General features: G+C 39.2%; 1 protein-coding gene across 3 annotated transcripts in view; it reads left to right on the top strand.

The window, feature by feature from the left end:
• MS3_00007449 (uncharacterized protein) overlaps positions 1 to 23,312 on the top strand; it is a gene marked incomplete at both ends in the record, with an annotated part of 40,050 nt that overhangs the window by 7,291 nt on the left and 9,447 nt on the right. The window contains 7 exons of one of the 3 annotated variants that reach the window (XM_035730042.1): positions 9,971 to 10,228; positions 10,263 to 10,379; positions 10,411 to 10,554; positions 10,586 to 10,648; positions 10,679 to 10,771; positions 14,607 to 14,705; positions 14,742 to 14,915. In XM_035730042.1, coding sequence (XP_035589209.1) covers positions 9,971 to 10,228; positions 10,263 to 10,379; positions 10,411 to 10,554; positions 10,586 to 10,648; positions 10,679 to 10,771; positions 14,607 to 14,705; positions 14,742 to 14,915 — 948 coding nt within the window. Of the gene's footprint in view, positions 1 to 9,970; positions 10,229 to 10,262; positions 10,380 to 10,410; positions 10,772 to 14,606; positions 14,706 to 14,741; positions 14,916 to 22,286; positions 22,592 to 23,312 lie in introns of those variants that run through there. The other 2 variants (XM_051215724.1, XM_051215723.1) reach the window with 2 other exon arrangements.

Below are 23,312 nucleotides of genomic sequence, written 5' to 3'. Positions count from 1 at the left end.
TCTATGGGAAGGGAGTGGATTTACCTTTGTCAAAATATAATTATTTAAGATCATAGAGATTTCTGTAACGGACTTACTACAGTTCTTTGAAGTTCTTTCAGAAGCTTACTGGTAGGGCTAGATTCTTATAAGTAATTCTGGATTTCTAGACATACACATGACAGAAATGTCTTGATATGTAGTTAGATAAGCTCTTTAAGTATCTCCAAAATGGTTTTGAAATCTTTACATAATATCTCTTTACCATCTGTAATATATCACAAGCGTAACTTCACACAACTCAACACAATTTTATTTTCTTTGTCCTGGTCTCCATGTATTATGCGTACGCAATACTTCTTGAACCCTTATATTAGGCTGTCGACTGCAACAACTTCCACGTGAAATTCCGCAAAATACTATTTATAGGCAATCTTGTGAGTAGCATTTACAACAAAAGAACTAAAACATGGCAGGACTGGTGATGATAAGGGATCAAGGGTCATTTGCATATAAAAGGAATGATAAAAGCTTTCAGACTGTATCCCCTGGAACTTTATTTGGCACTGGTTTTCAACAGGATACCTTTGAGGTAACCATTACTGTTTGTGAATAGCCGACTAAGAGATAGTTCATACTCGGAAATCGACTATTCATGATCTTAATATCCTCTAGGGTAGACCTTAATTCGGTAGATAGAGCTACATGGATGTCCTTGATGACATCAGCGTCGTGCTTTGTATTACAGTCACACACGGTCACATCACAACCTTTGTCACTTTAATTTCATATTCAGTCCGGTAGCTTGGGAAGATTTTAATATTTTAAAGCACACCCTATTGTAAGCTATATAGTCTCGATGACTGTAAAGACTGTTATTCTCTTATTTTGAGATTATGTGGTTTCCCAAAAGAATGGCGGTATTAGCTCCATGAGACTTGACTGTGTGGTGACTCACATTTATCACGAGAACACGACTGGTCTAATAAAAACAATTATTATTATAACCAACTGTACCAGTGTTTGTTTTAATGTGCTTTTGTTTGACTGTGCTAATAACAGCTATTTTGTGCTTCCATTACTTTACTTGCACTTTGGTTGTAACTTCGCGCGAATTCGGTTACCTTCTGTAACCAAGGTTGTATCCTGGCACGATCTCGGTATCCTTTCGATACCACGAGATCGCCAGCAAATATATATCTCGATTTGGTCTATTAATTGCCTTCTGGTATTTGGCTTCTCGGAGATTTTATGGGTTTCTTTGGTTACGTTCAACCTACGCCTTCTGATTTATTTGGCACGTGTTTCTTGGTAGCGGTGTTCATAGTTAACCTCAACTCGACACCACGCTACAACTGTACCAAGGCCTTGTTATCTGACGTTCGTATGGCCTTCTTTGTTGATACTGGTAGCATGAAGTACCGTGTCTGTTTTGTCTTCAGAGGTTATTACTAATAGCTGAGGAGAGTATCTAATTAAAAAAAATTATTGCTCTTCATGATTGTTGTCAATTGTCAGATACTGTTGATTTACTCTAACTGCTGATTAGTTGTTATTGTGTGAAAGTGATTAGAACTTACGAGTGTTACCAATAAATTCTTATCCTGAGTAATTGTTCTTCCCTTTTTAGTTTCTGTAGCCGATAGAGATTGAGAAAACTGCTTCCTTTTCTTAGTATTGCTTATAACCATGCCAACGGCAATGTAGTTTATACAAAAACTAACATATAGTCGATATGCAGGAGGACATGATAGTCACTGTGTTATTTCGCGTTAGATTATTACGTTACTACACGCTTATTTCTATTTACTGCAATTCGTCCAAGTATCTTCGGAGTCTTATACTTCACGCCCCCATTGGAGACGTCTAAAAGAGACCCAATGTGGTGTTTGAATGAACTAATGATACCTTTGTACTTGTTGAATGCTTGATTTCGAGTTCTAAATACAATACATTCGTTTGTGGTTATCTAGTACTTCTCGATCCGATTATGTTATTTCTGGGATTCTTAGTTCATACTTTAATTCGAATACTCCTGATTATCACATTGGTGTCACTATGGTGCCTGTGTTGGAACGGTTGGACATACATTCAGATTTTGATGTTTTTGAGGATTATTTGGAAAGGTTTGAAATCTGGAGCATGACCAAGAAAGATGCTAAAGGTGATAAAATTGTTGCACATTTCCTGACATTCATCGGAAAAAAAGCATATAGCTTATTAAAAACTCTGGTTTTACCGGGAAAGCCCATTTCTCTTTCTTATACAACTCTCAAGGACCCACTGCTAGACTATGCTCAGTATACAACTTTCAAATGTCGTAAAGGAGGGAGATTTCGTAAAATGATCCATGAGGATACAAAAAATTCCACTACATTACGTCATCCCAACCCAGTTCATACTCAAGGTTATGCAGATAATTCATTGAGGAGTTACAATGTAGTTCACGAAGATGGGCACACGTCTGGTCAATACTTGTCCTGTGGCAGGTTCAGCTCTTTTAATTCATGTAAATTTCGTAATTCTAAGTGCTTTAAATGTGGCGATTTTGGACATATTCAGCCAGTTTGTAATAGTACTGTTCATCTTGCCGCAACTAATATCAAGTTTTGTAATTCTGATTCTATTAAGTCGAGTATTTATAATGATGATTTATCTTTATCAACGATTTTGAAAGACAGTGTAGAGTCATATAGCAGTTCGGAGTTAAATGAAACTCAGAATTATTGCGGGAAAACAGTTTCTAACCAAAAGACTTATCAGGTTTCTCATGTTATTGTACCAGATATAGTTTTTCCTAATGATTCACTTATTTCTGACGAAATTCCCTGCAAATCTGAGGAAAATATGTTGAATGAACCTAGTTATGATCGAAGACCTGATACAATTTTGATAGATGCTGATTTTTCTAATGATCCTTTACTCTGCGATGACATTCTTAATAAATTTGAGGAAACTATTTCAGAAGAATCAAATCTTGATGTCATATCAAATATTATTTGTCCTCGTATTGCATTTGTTTCTTGTGGGAAACTTGTACAATGCGAAGCACTAGTACTAAATGAGCTCGAGTTTGATTACAATTCGGATGATTTCATATCAACTACTGTTTATCCCTATCACGAAGTCACTTCTAATGTATACTCTAACCAGTGTGAGAAATATGTTTTAAATGAAGCCACATCGTTCATAAATTGGGGATATAACGATCCAACATTATTTCGTGGGGGAGGATAGTGTAAGGGTCTATGGTTCAAATTCTAGGCAGCAGTGGTTTCGTTCAGTCTGAATACAGGTAATTGTTTCTATTAGACTAATAATTTAGAGCTTAATAAAAGTGCCAAAAGATGGGCTAAAGCCAGTAGAGATTAAAAGTCGATGGGCTGTCCCAAAATAACCTTTTACAGAAGGTTAAGGAACTTAAAAGCTGATTTTGATAAATTGTATCAGTTAACGACCACTGACTTCGAGAACCAGGATTCAGTTGTTGTCGGAGAAGTAGGGATCACCGTATCTGCAGAGCAGTGTAGCAGTATCGTCCCACAATCAGTTACTGCCTCATGCAGGTATGTTCAGTGTACACTCAACGGTATAGTCAAGGTTTCTTTACTAAAAAGTTATAAATTATGAAATTTCAGAAATATCTCTATCTATTCATCTATCAATGAAATAACGGCTAGACAGAGTTGTAATTAAGATGATGAAAGAAGGTGAGATAATGGTGAATAAAGCAAACGGAATTATGGATGTTTTCCGAATATACATTCCGGAACTCCCCCAGTCCGTAAGAAGTGTTCTACATGCAGCCGAGATTTCTAGAGACAGGAGTCTACCATCACCTTGGATTGAAAACAAGCTTGTTGAGAACTTCAGGAGATTGGCTACGCGAAATCCTTTTCACTGATATGAAGCCGCAACTAAACTACAACAGCCTATCTTTGTTCAAAAGCTCTAATCAACAATTATGGCCGATCCTAGGTCTCCTAGTAACTCCATTAGTTAGTGAAGTATTCACAAATGGGAACTATGGTGGAGAAGTAAAACCATCTGATTTCAACGAAGTGTTTGCAGCACTTGTAACTGGGTTTCAAGAATTGCTGACAGTAGGCATTTACGTAGATCAGTGTCAGGGACATTTGACAGTTAAATTAGTTGCCGTTATTTGTGACACTCCAGCTCGTAGATAAGTCAGGTGTGTTTTTGGACACAACGGTATCGCTAGCTGTGACAAATGTCAGGTTTTAGGGACACAGCTGGATGGTCGAATGACTTTCCCCGATGGTGTGCACAACTTGAGAAGTGATGTCACTTTTCGTAGTAGGTGTAGAATTATGGTCTACTATGATATTAATACTGCTCTAATAATAGGCCCAACCCTATAATTGTAGATTTGTCATGATATAACTGCCTAATCTATGAGATCTCACGTGGAAGTCACATCATCGTCTACACCAACTCACTGTATCGTAACAACTACCAATACATGATAGAGAACAAGCTTAGGCTAGAGAAAGAACAATATATTTAATATGAATAAAAGATATGAGGTTACATTCCGCAGAGACAACGCCTGAATGGCCGAGCCATGCCATCCGATCAACTCCAATGAATTCAATTCATTCTTCCCACCCTCTTCGTCGTTAAGTTTTTCTCCATGTTAAGTGTTGATTGTCTATTTCCCACATTGTCTCGTGTTAGGGCCCAATGCCACTACATAGGTCCCAATCCATCCATCATTATGGTAGAAGTTCATTCAAAAATCTGCCACTAGATGTGTAAAAATCTTTAGCATCAGAACCAATGTATATGATATTCTTAGGTATTACGGAAAAACTGATCTCCTTATGGAAGGATCCAGATATTAAGCCACTTAAACGGATGGATCAATCTATTTTCGCATCAAGTTGTAGCAATAGACTTGTTTAGAAATCACATCACATGCGACTTCCAGAGGAAATGTCGTTCACTACATGAAGTTTCTGCATGGAAAGCAACGGAATGTCGATCGTTTTTATCATACTTAGGTCCTGTGGTTCTTTATGATAGGTTATCAATAGCAATGTGCCGTATATTTATTATCACACCCGAAATTACACACCACCTTCGCAAATAGTGTCCGCGTTACTGTCAACAACTTCTTACTGAGTTACGAAAGCTGTTACGGTAGTGGACACTTAGTCTATAATGTGCGACGTTTAAAGCACACTGCTGACGACGTGATTGAAAATGGCAGTCTATAGTCATTTTCTGCCTCTCCTCTTGAATCCTACATGCGGAAAATTAGGCACTTCGTACACTGCGGATTTGCTGCGGCTAACCAAGCTGCACAGCGATGTGCCGAAGAAGTTTACTGAGTCAGGGCATGGCAGACAATGTGACTGAGTCTGAGGTAAGTTACGGTTTATGTAAGGAGATCATCGCTTGCAGAAACACAAAGCTATCAACTACCAGGCCTGACAGTGTAGTAATAGCCAACGACCAACCTAGGTCCATCAGACAAATCACTAATGGTTAAGGGCATTCCATAACCTTTTAGATTTCTTTACTGACCCCTTTTCTTCCGGCACTATAGGTATATTCAAGTGCTCTACCCTAAGCCACGACTGTACGTGGATTGCACTGACAGATATAATTCGCAAATGTATCTGTATACCAACACAACATTATGAAGTTATCAATCGCCTGGTACACACATATCAATAGATAATATGACATCGTTTCTCAAGGCCTGTCGCAAATATAATAGTTTGTGCAGTGAGTATGCCTGTTGGTTAGTGCTTTGGCCTCGCTCATCAGGGAGTTTTAGCGAATGTTCAGGAATGTAATAAACTTTCAATATTTAACGCCATGACATTGATTTTTAGCATCAGTCAAGACAGTACATCTTGGTTAATGACAAGGAGAAAAAGCAAGTTCTAGTAATCTCTAGCAAATAGTTGCTGAACAACGAACATTTTGTTTATCGTGATGATGTGACTGTAACCGAAATTCTTGAAAATATCGATTACGATAGTCGCTTTTCTTTGAGAAAATGCACGGTAGTGCATCTTTTTGGTAAGTCGTAATCACTTTTATTTCATTGTTTTCAGATGACTACCATGCAGTCAAAAAACGAAAGTATCTTTTACTACAGTACACGTTTACAAAAACAAAAATGCGACCGACGATGACACGCTTCCATGTGGAACCGAGAAGCTGAAAGGGTAAATTGTTCAACGTACGCAATTCATCTATTGTTAGGACTGTAAAACGCAGATTAAACGATTGCTTATGCATTTCCAAAGAACTAGAGGTTGCCGAAATTGAAACCGCATGCGTCACAGTCGACTTTCCAATTGTCAACGTTTTGACTGAGAACGTTTCTCCTATAGCGAGGTAAGAACCAATTGAATACATGCTCATAAAGCAGTTTATCGAAAACAGAGGTTTTATCGCCACCGCTTCCTTGTGCCTCAACGGAAGTTCGTCAACCGTAAGATGAAGTTTATGTAAACATGATAGCAAAAGTTTGCGCAATGTTGACAACAAAAGGATCATGAAAGCAATCAGCAATCTGTCTGCAAAGATGGATTAAGTGATCGCTTACATTAAAAGCTCATCCATGCGTGTGAGGGACAGGTGCACCAACCACACAGACACTTCAAGTTTCGCGATCCCATTAAAAAAACACGAGGAGTTGCGTTCTTTTTGAAGTTGCTTTGGGTGAGCTCAAGTTTCGTGATCAGTTCGTAAGTTGTAACAGGGGTTTCAAAATTGTTTAGATGGCCAGATTGTACGAGATCATATGTAATTATTCTCGTAAATTAACCAAAGCAGGCCAAGGTTACTTGCTGTCGATGGAACTGGATAATACCTATAATTTACGCGGGACTAAAACTAAACTGGGTATCAGTAATTACAAATTCTACAGGACGATTCGAATTAAGTTCACATTACATTATTAATGTATTTGTAGGTGTTCTGTGCTCCCTGTTCATAAGTGCAACCTGTTCAGAGAGAGAAATAGCGCACGCCATGGATGTCGCAAGCCAGACTTTCCTGCAAGACGTAAGAGATAAAGTCAATGAACGTGGATGGTGATCCAAAGAAAGGGTGAGCTAAATACAATTTAGATTTTTGATTAAATACCAGTTTTTGTTTTGATATTAGTTTTTGACAAACATTTAATCTGAAACAATTATTTCTTGTCCATCTCATTTTCAGCTGGCTTGGCAAGTGCTAACAGACGTTACTGTAAGTTTCTTATTCGGATTATTCACAATGTTGTTAAACCGTAGGTGTGTCATCAACGTTCTACATAACATTCAGGATCCATAAATTGATTGATTGACGTGACATTTGTTTGTTAAATAAAGATTAAATCTTTCTTATTTTTGTAGAACATTGTGAATGATAGTTCAGCGCCTACGTAACGTACTTCTAAAAAACACATAAACCCTCATTAAGAAATGGAAGTTATGTATTAATGGATAACTTTTAATCTATTAAACGTTAATTAACATTTAAATGTGTGACGAATCAGTTTTTTAATTACAGCGACAGATCGATTGCCGTTAAAAATGTAAGTCTCTTTAGCACTGCGTTTACTGAGTATAAATGACAAGGAAAAAATGAAATACATGAGTAGAAACTTTTAGGTAGTTATTGCGTTAAAATCAGACGTTTTGGATTATTTAACTGAAATTGCGGAAAATTTTGCGGTTTCCCCAAAGTGTAATATGATCCCGGAGAAATATAGGGGAAAATCCCCAAAGTTTAGGGAAAATATTGGGGAAAAACGCGAAATTTTGGGGAAATGGAGCCAAAACCATAAAATTCCGTCGAAATGTTAGATAGTGGCTCCCCTAAAATTTCCGGCGAACGGTTTAAATTTTCCCCAAAATTGGGAGATCGGGGACTTGCGGATTTGCGTTCCTCTGGTTACAAACAATATTGTTAGTCATCCTTTTTGCTGTTAAACTGAAGTCTCTCAATATACTGAGATTACCTTTTGCAAACTGCACTCAAGCATCCAAAACGACTGCTTCAACGTGTGTTAGTTATAGCACGATAAAAAAAGTTTGGGGGACTTTCACTCCATTTAGAAAGTGATTCTCGGACAATAACCGAGACAAAGTGGGATACATGGTTAGGTACTGTAGACAAAACTTCACTAGTGAGGTTCCGACCAGTCCAGAACCAATGTTGATGGTAACCAGACAGACATACTAAATGCACATCCCATGTTATACACAAAAAAATTAACCAGAAAGAATGAGCAACAATCTGAGTTACAAACTGTTTGGAAAACATGTAGTGCACGAAGTTGCTTCTATCACAATATTATTCAGGATATCACTCACCCGTGGCGTCTCATGATTGTCTGGAAGGAAGCCATAGTCACTGCCATTCACAGAACAGCAACGATATTGGATGCTTGTCATTATAGACCAATGAACATGAGCAATGTCTTCTTTGAGACCTTAGAATAATTGTTTAAGACAACTTTGTGGTCTTATTTGTGATCAAACCTTCTTTGCGGTTTTGGGAAAAGTTTGTCTTGTACAATGAGCCTTTTGCTTGTAATGGAAAACTGAGAACGAGTTAAAATAAAATCTCCAGACTCTCAAGAGTTTGATAGGCAAATACTCGTTTGCACCCTAAAATGAAGTAGGCCCAAAACCAAAGTAATTTAGTAACGAAATAGGAAACTTATGTAAATAGTAGAAAATCTATAAAAACATTATTCGTCTGAATTACTACGGAAATAAAATTCACCGCGAATCTTTAGTTTTGAGGTTTCCTGGAGTTTGGAAACAAAGCCACGAACCCAATAGCAAGAGTGGAATCAAAAGGTCAGGGTTAGAAAAGATAAATAAACCAAGTTCGAAGCTTGAGTATAGCAGATATGTCAAATTTCACTAAGAAGGACGGTTTTCGTTATATCAGCATGTTAGGTACTTCAACCTTCTCCTGTAGCAGCAGGACATCAGTAGATGTAACATACATAGATTTCCTCAAGGCCTTTGACAAGATTTTGTACACTACCGGTCTGTTGAAACTTAAACGTTTAGCAGCCCCTGGATACTTGCTTAGGCAGGCTAAAAGTTTCCGACGAGTATGTTATCAGTGATGACGTCACCGTAGGTAGTCAGTAGAACCCACCGACCAATTGAAAGGTCCCTCTATGTAAACTGGTACGTAATGGAGCGTGAAATTACCATATGTACTATTATTTATTATTTGTGCTAGTGAACTTCTGCTTGTTATTCTTGATGCTACCTTATGTTTATGATGTCAAAATATGAAGGTAAGTTGATAAAATGAGACAAGATAAGTCAATCACGAATAACAACTATTTGTTTACGGATAAGACATTTTATCAAAATATGGAGATCAGTAGGTCTTCTGTGGGATCTTTAGAGGTGTTATGAATGCTGTAAGTCTCTGGAAGACTGAATCGCTTATATTCTGAAAATTAAGGATTCAGTGATTCTAGGAGTTCCTCACAAAGCATGAATTTAAGTCCCCGAACTGGTTTTATCACTCACCTTTAATGAACTACAAAGTATTGATTTCCTTTTAGAGTAAAACTGGAAACGGTATGTTACCATAATGCAAATGGTGTTTAATAAAATTAATAAAAATGGTTTTGTCAAACTACACAAAACGTGCTTCATATTTTTCAATAGAGTGTTTATTCTACCAGCACTTTTATCACATTTAACATAAGATTTTTGACCATAAGCTACCAAGAAATCTGGATCTTCGTATTATGATGGTCAATCTAGATGGGAATCACCTAAGTCGTGAATATGGTTTGCAATACGTCACAGATGGACTACCACATACTGAAAAGGGTTGAAACTTGGCCAATTGGCCGCCGAATTCCATTACAGGTACTGCTAAAAAGAGAGTTGATGAGCTACGTATAAATATACTTTATAAAAACTAATGCATTTTGCCAAGCATATAATTAGTAAAAAGAGTCACTTTATTTTTAGGATGTTAGCTACTTCGTTCAATAGAATCGACTGTAAAAAGTTCCGTTCAAAGCGGTAGACTTGACTTTCGACTAGCTGCACGAAGGTTGTTACCGCGCATTGCTTTCCTTCGGTCAATGGCACTTGTAGCTCCTAAAGCTCTCCAAGGGCTGTACCTGTTTTGTGAACCTCTTGCCGAAGGATCATTTGGCGTGCTGTACGTTGCACTCCACGCAGTTACACGACAGAAGGTTGCAATCAAAATACTGGATAAGAGGAAGCTCGGGGTAATAATGTTAACATATTTATCCAACTATATAGTCTGATGCATATCGAGTCAAGGGTGAAATAGAAGCTCTTAAACAGCTAAATCACAAATACATATACAAGTTGTATCAGGTTGTGGAGACACAGACACACTATTACCTTGTTTTGGAGGTAATAACGCCTAATTTATACACTTTGGTAGTATCTTCCTGGTGGAGAGTTGTTTGATTATATACTTCAGAAAGAGCACTTGTCTGAGGTTGAAGCTCGCGTCATATTTAGACAGATTGTTTCAGCCATAGGATATATTCATAGCAGAGGTTTTGCTCATCGTGATCTAAAACCAGTATGTCTTATAGTGTAATTGAATTTTTAAGGAAAATATTCTGCTGGATAATGATCAGAACGTAAGAATAATTGACTTTGGATTATGTGCAAAGGTAAGTAACTCTGTCTTGTACAATTTGTAGGGTCATAATCTGTCAATGCTAAACACATTTTGTGGATCATTTGCTTACGTAGCTCCAGAAGTTTTGGCTAACAAGGAATACTCAGGAAGTGCTGTAAGTAATTAGTCGGTTTTCTTTCTATCTGGTTTATTGCATTTCGTCACAGTTTTGTACATTACGAGTATTTTGAGTCCAGTTAACTGGTCAAATTTATATTATTGAGCGACTGTTAAGCTAGCTTCCTAAAGTGGTTTCGTATGTCACTAGTCATCGCTATACATAATTTACAAAGGTTGTTCGTTGTTTACGTTGGTCGCAACTACAAAAGGACGGCTTCATTAAAGGGTACACCTTATCCTGAAATTCCAGTATCAAACTCAGTTCAGGTCTTCCTAAATCTGTTACCTTAGTTTAAACCTAGATTTCAGATTCAGATTTGTGCATTAAGAGCAGAAGGCCTACGGCATATGTTATTCCTTTTCTAATATGCTTCTGTGAGTGTCCAGTCTTCTCTTGAAAGTGTCAATTGAAGGTGCGGACACCACTGCTTCGGGCAGCAGGTTCCAAATATGGATGACTTTGTGTGAGAACCTGTATGCCACAGGTATTTTGTCCGTTCTTTGTTTTTCTACTCGCCTGCTATGTCCTCCGAGATGTCCCGATCTAGTGGGAAGAAAAACAGAATAAGTTAGGTCCAAAACCATTTCTCAGTATTCTGTACATCAAAATCAGATCTCCCCTTAGTCTGCGATAGGACAAAGTAAAAAGGTCCAGCTTTTCAAGCCGCTCCTTGTTTGGTAAACCCCGGAATTCTTGGGCTGCACGGGTGGCTGCCCTTTGTACTTTATCTAGGATATGCGAGTCACCTTTTAAACAGGGGCTTGCAGCCTGAACGCAGTTCTCAAGCTTAGTTCTCACCAAGGTTGTGTATACTGTGGTGAACATGGTAGAATCTAACTTAGTGAAGGTCAGTTTTAAAGCCTAGAGGGTTCTAAACCCCTTAGCTGCGACCTCCCGGCAACGGGCCGTCGTCTTAAGATCATGACTCACTGTCCCCCCTAGATCCTTATGAGACCGGACCACGGGTACTGGCACTTCTCCTATTACGTACCTGTTAACCTGCGTATCCCCAAAGTGCATGTAGACACATTTCGCCGCATTGATAGGCATCACCCACTCTTCATACCAGTTGATCATATTTAAGTCTACCTGAAGAGCACATGCTTCTGCGTCTCCAGTTATTACTCGCCAGATTTTTACATCGTCAGCGTATAATAACATTGGGGACTGTACGATACTTGGAAGATCATTTACATACAGTATAAAAAGTAAAGGACCTAGGACGGAACTTCGAGGTACTGCAATAAGTACTGGTCTCCAGTTGGAGCACTTGGAATTTATTCTTAATTTCTGTCCACAACCTACTAGGAAATCCTTAAGCCATTTTAAAAGAGGTCCGGTAATACCAAGATTTTCTAACTCCAATAGCAGTCTGTTAGTTGGCAGCTTGTCAGAAGTCTTACTGAAGTCTATGTAGACAACATCCACTGAGTTTCCGTTGTCTAGTGCCTTTATCAAATATTCCCTTGCTATAAGGAGTTTCGTTGTACATGATAAACCTTTTCTAAAACCATGTTGTTCTCTGTTTAACAAGTTATTGGTTCCCATAAATGCCATTATAGTCCGTCTGACTATTCCTTCCAATATTTTAACTACAACGCTGGTGAGGCTTATAGGTCTGTAGTTCGATGGAAGTTGTTTTGGTCCTGTTTTATGTATTGGAGTGACGATTGCGTCCTTCCAGTCCATAGGTAACATACCTTGGTCAAGTGACATATTGAATATCACAGTCAGTGGGGCCGCGATATACTGCGCAATATGTCTCAAGATTTTGGCGTGTAGTTCATCAGGTCCTGTTGACTTTTTCATGTCTAATTTGCTAAGAGCCTTAAGTACGTCGTCTTGATCGAAGTCCACAGTGAGCAGGTAGTTTGTTGACTCTGTATTTTGGTCTGGTTCTTTGTCTAGAAAAGGTTCCTGAGTGAAAACTTCCCCAAAATAATCAGCCATAGCTTCTGCTTTTTCCTAATCTTCCTCTGCCACTTCGGTCAGTCAGTCAGTAACAACCTAGAACTTCGTACGTACGTACATCAGTTCGAGTTGCCATACCACATTAGCACAGAGATCCAGTTGTCGATTCAAATTCCGTAGTGGTAGAGGTAGTAAGAGTATAAGCAGTAATCGGTAAGATTAGGGTTTGGAGATATTATTTAAAGAGTATAATCCAGTGAAATAAATTTGGAAAGAGAAAAAAGAGACAAGGATGAATCAGGAGATTAGAATTTGGGAGAACACAAAGAGTGTATGCACCTGCGCCATTGCAAACGATTTTGAGCCATGTCATTCAGGGTCTCTAACCATCGGTTGCTATCATCTCGCAGTCCGCAACCAGGTAGTCTACACCTACCAACATGACTCAGTCCACTTGTCAGTGACTTCATGGACTTGTGCCATGTTTTGGTCTGGCCACCCTCTATCACTTCAGATTCACTCCCTTCTTTAATTAGGTTGGGAATGCAATGATGCATCCTTGTTCTGTAGTTTATGTGCGAGAATATTCTCTTGGGTTGCTTCAGTGCAGATTGTACCAACTGCACTTCATATTTTCTTTGGGCTTCCCGAATTTTAGTTATACACGTGTTTCTTACCGATCTGTAGCGTTCCATCGTACCTGCTGTGCCAAGGCGGGTAGCAACATTCCGACATTTATTTTGTCTTAGTAGACGTCGAATATCCCGGCCTATCCAGGGATGGCCGTGCTTCTTCTTCTTTGGGACTGTCCAGGGTATGTATGGTTGAGCTATCCGATTGTATAACTGTCTGAAATGAGTCCATGCCTCTTGTGCTGATGCCCTTGAGTCAATTTCCCAGTTTTCAGCCGATGCTGCGGAGTTGATTGCCTCCATATCTGCCTTCCATATATTAAGACGGGTCGGCGCAACTGTTTGACAGGCGATCTCAGCCATGAATTTGAATATGATTGCATGGTCACTTCTCCCTAGTGGTAGGAGGAAAGTCATTTGACCAACGTCATCACCGTGTGTGAAGACTAAATCTAAAAGAGAAGAGTTTCTTAAGTCATATCTTGTGGGATTTCTAATGTGTTGGAATAAAGCTAATGCAATCGAGGTTTCTAACAGTTTGCAATCGAATGACGCTATCGATGACCCTACTTCTAAGTTAACCCAGTTTATGTACGGTGCATTAAAGTCGCCTACTACAAGGCTTTTACCTTTGTTACACCAGGACTTAAGTTTACTTAGGAGAAAATCATCTACGCATTCTGGACTGCGATATACTACAACTAATTCACTATCTTGCCGTCTACATTTCAGCTTGCATCGCACCAGTTCAGATGTCCCTGAAATATGTGCCACTGTTTCAACTGCTCTTATGGTTAGGGTACTTTTCGTGTACACGATAACCCCACCTCCCCTGTGGTTTAATCGGTCAGCCCTACTGGATAAAAAACCAATCAACTGAATTTCACTATCTAATACTTCTGAAGTTAATCAAGTTTCTGAGACATCAATAACATTCGGTTTTTCTTTATCCGCCATTGACTTGAGCTCCGCCATTTTATTTAGTAGGCTGCGAACATTTGTGTAGCATACATTTAAGTGTGTGGAGAACCTAGTTAAAGACGTTCGACTAATCTGGTCTGTCTGCAAAATGTCACCGCCATCATCTCACTGTTTATTAGAGCTACCAAGATTGTTTGATACTGTATTTTTTCGCATCTTCACAGTTTACTTATAAAGATGATTTGCCTTCATCTTTCAAAATATCTTGATCTTAGACCATCTGTAAATCCCAAAGTAAATTGTTAGGACTTTGCGTTCGTTTATGTAAACCTGTTTATAAAGACCTAGATTTTGTTTATTCCCAGGCAGATATTTGGTCCTTGGGTGTCATTCTCTACGCATTACTTTGTGGTCGTTTACCATTTGACCCCACAAAACCGGAAGAGCTCCCACAAATAATTGGTGTAAGTTGAAGTATTCTTAACATCATGTAAAATCAGAAAGGTTTGTTTGCAGTTCCTGATGGTCTTAGCAAAACGAGCAAACAACTTCTTAATCAAATGATATGTGTTGATCCCAAGAAGCGTATAAAAATGGATGAACTCAGACGTCACGCGTGGGTAGTTGAAGGTTTTATGGGTCATCCTGTGGATCTAGATGAAGAAAAAATACCGGTAAGTCAAATGGGTTGCTTCTGATGAATCAGTTCTGCTATCTATTGTTAGACGTTAGTAATATCTTACATTTGTTGCTATTTGTCTGGTTTTTACCAAAACGTGCTCATGATTCATTATTGATATAGCCATGACCATCATAATGTCCCACAGTTTATATTAAAAATACATGAGTACTAACACGAATTAATCCTGCTTGAACACGTCCTGTGCTAGACTGCCACTTTAACCATCTTTATATTCAAATAATAGTTCTTTTTTTTCAATGTTTATTACAAATAAATGCGTATTAAATGTTGTCTTAACTTCCTATCAAACACTTGCCAATGCATTTTCGCACCTATAAGATGTTATCGCAGCAGACAGGTTTATTGTTTCGTTTAAAGTCATAGCATTATTATTTAGGATTATTAATTTGGATATATAATTGTAGAACCTGGGGAGAATTTATTAAAATGAATATTCTTCGTTCACATATTAGTCTTTGAATATGATTGGGGTTTTCAAACAATATGTATGTGTCAAATTAAAGCATATGAAGAGATATTGGCTTGTGTGGTGAACTTCAAAACCAACCTTTTTATCGTCAGTTTGCTCTCACTTTGTGAAACATGATCTGACTTTTCACTGATCGGTCTCCTACCAGGAAGTTCATTTATCGAGTACACAGACAACATTGTGCTGTTTGTTGATGACTGATGCAATGCGGTCTGTTGAACACTAAGTATCAATGAAAAAAATGTTCGGGATGCAACTCTACCTCAAAACGTAAAAAGTTGAGTCGAGACTAGTTTGAGTCGATACATAATTTGACAATAGTTAGCGAAGTAGTCTCGCGCGTTGACTACTTATCTTGGGAGTTTTAGCTAGCTCAGTCGACGCTAATCCAGAGGGCTTGCTTGACTTGACCTGTCTCATAAGTAAGATGCCCACCTGCCAATAGAGACAAATAGTTCATTCCGTATTGTTGTACAGCTGGAAAACGCCAAATAAGGTTGAACGACATACATATTCGATCATAGGTATTTTCGAGGCACTGATCTCATTTGGCGGAACCACTGAGTAAGGCTGTGGCACAAATCAGTCGATAAGATTGTGAGTCTTCATCTTCTATGGTGGTTGGAATATTTATATCTAATCACCTATTAGTTGTGTAATATTGACTGCAGTACGCTGGAAGAATTGTAAGTGCATCGAAACTCCACCAGTCCGTCCATTTATTGACTGTTTGTCTAACCCGTTTTGGTAGACAGACCTCGTGGTTTGGATCCATGGGATAATAGAGAATAGCAAATAAGTCGAAATAAAGTTAAAAGTTAATAGTTGCACGAAATAAGTGTACTATACTGTTCAAATCAACGTAGTAGTGTTTTTTACTTCTTGGCACTTATCAACAAAGCACTTTTTCAGGATCGTAATCTTGGTTATTCAGTGCTGTAACCAGAGACAATAAAATAGAGTTGTTTGTGTCTCAGTTGGTATCTTTGAATAAATTAAATATACTGGTCGGTTATTGAGTGTCGTAATATTGTTTGATTCTTATAGGATGAATTGAATTTTATCAATTATATCGGTTATATGGCCTTTAAACCAAGAACTTCAGCATCTAACGCTTTGGTTTAAAAACAGTTAAAATCGATCAAGTATTTATATCGACTACAATATTGATGTGAAGTCAATTAATCTTCTTAGTAATGTCTAGCAATATCAGTCTCACTTAGCTTACTGACCAATGCACTTTTGGAAGTTTTTGTTTACTTGGGAATACTGAATGGTTAGCATTTTATAGCAGAATACCTATTTTATTTTCATTTATTTAAACACAAACAAGGAGGCATCAAACAAATATGCGCCACATAGGTCATTCGATTTGTGCTAGGGCTGGGATACTGCCCGAGTGCCCAAACCGAGACGGGTGGTTGTCTTAGGGGGCCACACCCTGATCCTTTGACCTAATCGTCTAATTCACAAGGCAGTGGGGTAACGTAAGGAGATGCAGTCCCATGGTAGCCGGTGACCAACAATAGGTTCATACTCCATTTGTTTCCTCAGGATCCTGAAGCCCATATGCACCATTGGTTTTGAATCAGGGTTTTCTAACTTCCCTAGGTGGACCCTCTGCGTCCACCAACCTGGTTAAAGCTCCAAACATTCGCTTTTCGTCCTCTCAGTTTCGTAAATAACACCCCCACCACGAGAAGGCAGTGAGTAGGACTTCCCTGTCAGTGGTTGTATGAGCGTGGCAGTGTGAGAGCGTTTCCAGAGGGAGTGCTGACTCCCCACTCTCGGCTGTACCAAGGCATTTGGGGGCAATTCCTGATTTATAATTCTTATATCAGTATATAGTGTACAAATGAAATTCGTTTTATTCAGATGCGATGTTTTGTGGAAACCTCAAAGAAACATCCAGGGATTCTACACATGCATTAAATACTGTCAGTTGTGTAGTGAAATTCCAGGGTTGATTTGCGTTTATATCTAGTCCAAAATTAAGAGCGTATTGACCATTTTATTTATGGAATTGTATCAGCCTGATTGAATTAATCACCTTCAAATTGTTGGTACAAATACAGAAGGCTTGTACGACACCTGTCATACTTCATTCATGTGACTAGTGAGATATCCGGTTGTTTTTCAAGAAGCTAGTAAACTTCAAAGTGGTGTTCTCCCAGCCCTATTCAATTTATTAAGGTTTAGTCTCAAGTAATAGACAAAACACATGATTTAGAGTCACTCGACTACAACTGCCTTTTTAATATTCTCAGGGTGTACTGGACCTGGCAAATCAGCTAACGTCCAAGTTAGTGATAAGTTTTATTACTTACTCCTGTTACTCCTCGTAGAGGAGCATAGGCCGCCCACCAGCACTCTCCATCCAACCCTGTCCTGGGCAATCCTTTCGTTTTCACAGACCATGCCAGCCGAAGTAGAATGAAATGTCCTAGCACTAGTAGTTACCCAATTAAAAATAAGAAAGTAGTCTATGAATCGATCAGTTATTTTAGTCCCCTTGATATGTGTGACACTGGGCCCAAGAACTAGGCCTAGCAGCAAAATCTTAATTCGAAAATGAGTGACCTGCAAGCGAACTTTCTCCAGTCGGGTAAATATTTCATGTTTATTTTGTGTTTATATTCTGTACATAAATATGTTGTCTTACAGAAAAAACTACATCCCTGGATAGTGGTCTTGTCTTTGATTTTCAATTATTCTAGGGCTTACGTCAGTAATACTGTCTTATAACTATCATTCAGTCACATACCATTACTTTCATCTACCAATTAGCCTTTTATTTATTGATTCTTATGAGCGTAAATCAGTTCACCAGTTATTAGAAACTTCTTCCATAGCATAACGTAATATGATTGGAGACTATGTGATATGGTTCACGTGCATTCACTCCACATCCATTGGTTTTCTCACTTTGCTAATTTTCTCTTTTTTGTGTGCTACGAAGTGGTAACTTTAATCTAAATAGTTTTAAGTTCTTAAAAAATAGTCCTCATGATTTTCATCTAACGGTTAAGAAATTGAAGAATACTGCGTTGTTTTTAAAATATCGTGGAGATATATCGTATTTGGTAACTAGCTTCCCTATCTGGAAGTTCTTTATCATTTCGTTAATGATTAGTTGTTCATCCGAACAAAGTATATAACTCGGAAAATCATATTGTTTATTAGACGTGCACTAACTTACAAAGCATGGGCGTGATGTATTTGGTTTTCAGAGACATCTTATATGAAGGGTAATGAATGACTACCTAAGCAGTAGTATGGTTACCTTCGGATTTGTAACTTGTTAGTTGAAAGCCAAGTGCTTCAACCTCAAAGCCACTTATTTGAGCCATTCGGTTGTAGGTTGAAGTTCTGTCTCATATAATTCGGTTTAGGTACTCGAATGGTATTACTAATCTTCAAATCAAAATATGGTTCAGAACGGAACAACTAAACCTGTACTTCGTAAACGAGTTCATCAAATCAAAGTGCTTGTTTATCCAGGTGCAATAGAAAACAAAAGCTAATCAGCTTTTAATAGATTTTACAGCGAGACAACAAAGTTTGCTCTGACCCATCGACATCAAAGATGTACTGGAAATTCAGTACGTGTTAATAATTCATCTTAAAGTTTATTCAGGTTATTAGTTCAAATGTGGATTATCGAATCACTAATCATAACCTAGAGCCTAATGCACTTGCCTCAACCCAAGTTGTCATTTCACACTAGAACCACGAAACTAAATTTTAAAAAAATGAATACCAGTCAGTTACAACGTATGACCAGGTACGTGTATGCGTCGGTTCGAGTTACCATACCTCATTAGCACAACAAGATGAACAAGAAATCCATAGAAGTATTTAATTCAATGGTGGTAATATATAAAAGAAAGATTGTGTGTAAATACAGGGAGAAAGAATTAGTTAGTAGAAAGAAAGATATGAGGCGTTTTTAATCTCACAGTTTAAGGGAAGACAGAGTGTATAAATCGACGCCATTACGATCGATTCTGAGCCATGTCACCCAGAGTCTCCAACCATTAATTGCAATAGTCAGGCTGACCCCAACCAAGTAGCCTGCATCTACCAACATGGCTCAGACTAGGAGTTAGTGACTTCAAGGACTGATACCACGTTTTGATTTGGCCGCCCCTACATTTCTTCCAACCATCTCCAATACTAGTCAGAATTGCGCGTCGTGGTAAACAGTGTTCAGGCATACGTAACACGTGACCCAACCATCTCAGTCGATGAAGATTCACAGCCTCATCAACTGATTTACCATCATCCCCTAATACCTTGTGTCTAACCTCACTATTACTTACCCAGTGATCCCAACAGATGCGAGCAATATTTCTAAGGCATCTATCGTCAAATACTAGTAGCTTATGAGTATCTTCAACTCTTAATGGCCACGTTTCGCAGCTGTAAAGTAAAACAGAATGAACTGCTGTGCAGTATACTCGTCTCTTAATTGATAGACGGATATGTCGCCTCGTCATAGGTAGTGCAAGATGGCAAAATCCAAATGAATTTTCTGAATCCGTGCAGAGATTTCGTCAGACACAAACCCCACTGATCAGAATTCCGAGATAAGTGAAGTTGTTGATGCAGGTCAGTCTTGAAGCAACAACTTACATTTAGAGGGGGAGAAATGCGTCCCAAACATCCTGGCATTGTTGCTCAGTGCTATCAAAAGATTGCATTTTATCAGTGTCTCTACCAAACAGGACTATATCATCTGCGTATTCTAAGTCGATAAGTGGACCTCCTGGTAGATCAGTTTCTGAAAATTTAGTCGACGATAGTGTTATTCCCATCATCATGTCTATGATGAAGTTAAACAAAAATGGAGAAAGTGGACAGTTGTCGAACACCACTTGAGGTTGTAAAATCAGATGACAGTTCGCCATAAGCTCTGACTCGACTGGTAGTGTTCGAGTAAAGAGCCTTCACAAGGTTTATGTACTTCTGAGGTACACCTTTTAATGACAGACACTGCCACATAACCCATCGGTCTACATAGTCAAATGCTGCTTTTAGGTCAATAAAAACTATAATTGTCGGACGCCGATAAGTATGTTTGTGTTCTAAAACCTGACGAATGGTGATGATGTGGTCGATGCATCCACGATCAGGTCTGAAACCAGCCTGATTTTCTCGTGTTTGCAGTTCACGAATCTTTTCTGGGAACCCGACAATTATTGAGTCTAGTATTTTAGATGCTATGTTAGTCAAACTAATCTGTCTATGGCTGTCACAGGATGATTTTGACCCCTTCTCATATATTGGGACAATCAGTGATTGTGACTGGTCAGACGGGATTACGTCCAACTCCCAGATTTTAGCTAAAATATTAGTCAACCTAATCGCTAAAATTCAACCACCATCCTTAAAGTCCTCTGGACCAGCTGCTCTTCCTCGTTTCAGACTAACAACCCTTCGGACTCCAGATAGACTCGGGGGACCTACTTCAATGTCCCGTTCACGCTGTCTGGGAATGGTGGGTAGTTGTAGAGTAGCTAAAGGCCAGCTGATCTGCTCCTTAAAGTGTTCCGCCCATCGTTCTGAACGTCTGGATTGAGAGCAAATAAGTGTCGTCTTTTTCCGAGATAGTCTCACTTACACTTGACTTATTGATTCCAGTTTCTTTTATGAATCTGAAGAGCTGTTTTGTGTTACCTACAGCCTCTGCCTTTTCCATCTCTTTTGCTTTCGTTGCCCACGACTGCTCACCATCGTACCTAGATCTGATTTGCTTTCACTCTTTATCGTGCTCAAAGCCTAATGGAATGAGTTTATGAGGATCTATCAGTGCAATAGACTTAGAAGGAATCCACTTGTTTTTTTGTAACCCTTTGGTTTAGATTACCAATAGATGTCACTGCTGTTTCCACAGCCGTTTTCATCTTTCCAAGCAGCATCTGGGTCAGCCTCGTTTTCAGAACTACCTAAGTGTGACCTCAGTTGTTCCTGGAATCTACTTTCGGCTCTCTCGTCACTCAGTCCAATTCTTATGGGTCTTCTTTGTGTGTTTTTTTGCATCCAGTAAGGCGCAAGCAAATGCGTGCCCGTATTTGAGCATGATCGGAGTTCAAGCAGGTGTTCCAGAACGAGCGACAGTCTTCTGTCGAGCCCCTCCAATGATAACCTATGGCAATATGGTCTATTTGGGGCCATCCTTAGTTTGGTGCAGGGTGTCGCCATGTTAGGCGGTTTCTTTCCTTATGCTTAGAATTAGTGTTTGCTAAAAATAAACGATTGTCTGAGCACAGTTTTAGCAGACGGTCACCATTATCTGTTCGCTGAGTCGGGATACTAAAATACCCACCTACATGTCTTTCTGTTCGGTTTAAGCTACCTACTTGGGCATTAAAGTCACCTGCTACGAGTACTACTGTGCGTTTAGCTTCCCGAAGAAGTTCAGAGAGCTTTCCGTAAAGGTGGTCTTTCACTTCAGCTGGGATACAGTCAGTAGGAGCGTAAGCAGAAATGACGAAAGGACAATGACGTGTGTCCCTATCCTTCCAAGTTCTTACGAAGCCGTTTAGCCGAACAGCACATAGACGACTGTCAACGGAGATCCATTCCAATAGTGCTTGTTCTTCCCTTGTACTTATTGCTATGCATACACCCGCCAGTTCACGAGAACTAGCCATCGGGTCACCAGATACACGGAGGGTGTATCTCGTCGGCTCTCCGTTTTGCCGAGGTGAGGTCAAGTGAATGACCACACTAGGATCCTGTATACATGTTTCGAAGACACCGCATACATCAATGGTACGAAATTCTAGGGCTTTAGCCAAGGGGCCTGCTCGCCGCTTTGACACAGGGTGGTGCGTACGTTAAAGGCTTCAATGTGTAGTTTGGAGCGAGGTTTCAGTAGACCTGGGACAGTGTTTTGCGCACTAGAATCGTTGGCCATGGTGACACTTGAGGAGGAAGCCAAAAGAGGAAGTTTAGTGTTGGGAGTCGATGTAGAAGGAATAGTAGGAATTGAAGAGGGAGATTGATTATGAATACGGTTATCTCAAGTGCTGTTAGAGTTATGAGGGCGGTTATCACTCCCCGGTTGCCCACACTGTGTAAGGGATTTTCTGGAGGTACCTGAAAAGGAAATTGGGTTAGAGGTGGTCTTAGTGACCTGAGAGCGTGATCGCAGTACCCAACAACTGCTTGAGGTTGGTCACACACGACCTTTTTATGAGTAGTTTTTGTGTTAGCTCCGTACTTGTTGAGACCCTACAGCCGGAGACGAATATCCGTGGGATAAGGTGGGGTGTGCATTTGTAGGGTCGATTTTTTCTAACCCCACTCTTTCTTATGGAAAGGCAGCATCACTGTTATGCTGGTTGTCTGGAGGAAACACCTTACTGCCGTCACACCACACGGCAGTACGACTTCGCCTTCGAACCTTGGGTTTGTTGCTTTTAGTCTTACCGCTCTTCAACCGACCTGTCTGACATGGTAGGACCTTGAGGAACGATTGTTCCAACCAATATAGCTCGATTAGTTCATTACGATAGGCAAGCCCGATCACCACGTCAAGGTAGCAGCAACGGTCGGGTAAAAAATATGAACGGTAAAGGAGTCGAAATCGTTGTAGTAGCAATGACAATGAGATAGAGTAAACTTAAAGAATATGGTTCAAGATGTAAGGAAAAAGTGTGTTTAGTAATACTAGAACTCATAGTATAGGGGAAGATAAAGAGTAAATGTATCTGCACTACCATGATCGATATTAAGTCACGTAACTCAACGTCTCCAACCACTGGTTGTGGTTAATGCATGAACCCAAATCAAGCAGTCTGAACCTGGCAACATGAAGCAAACCAACAGTCATTGACTTCATGGGCTGATAGCACTTTTTGGTCTGGTCACTTATGTTTCGTCTAATTTACT

The sequence above is a fragment of the Schistosoma haematobium genome, chromosome 4, assembly GCF_000699445.3.
Source record: "Schistosoma haematobium chromosome 4, whole genome shotgun sequence".
Classification (NCBI taxonomy): domain Eukaryota; kingdom Metazoa; phylum Platyhelminthes; class Trematoda; order Strigeidida; family Schistosomatidae; genus Schistosoma; species Schistosoma haematobium.
The sequence above is the reverse complement of the archived record's forward strand: the minus strand, read 5'-3'. Positions and strand labels throughout refer to the sequence as shown.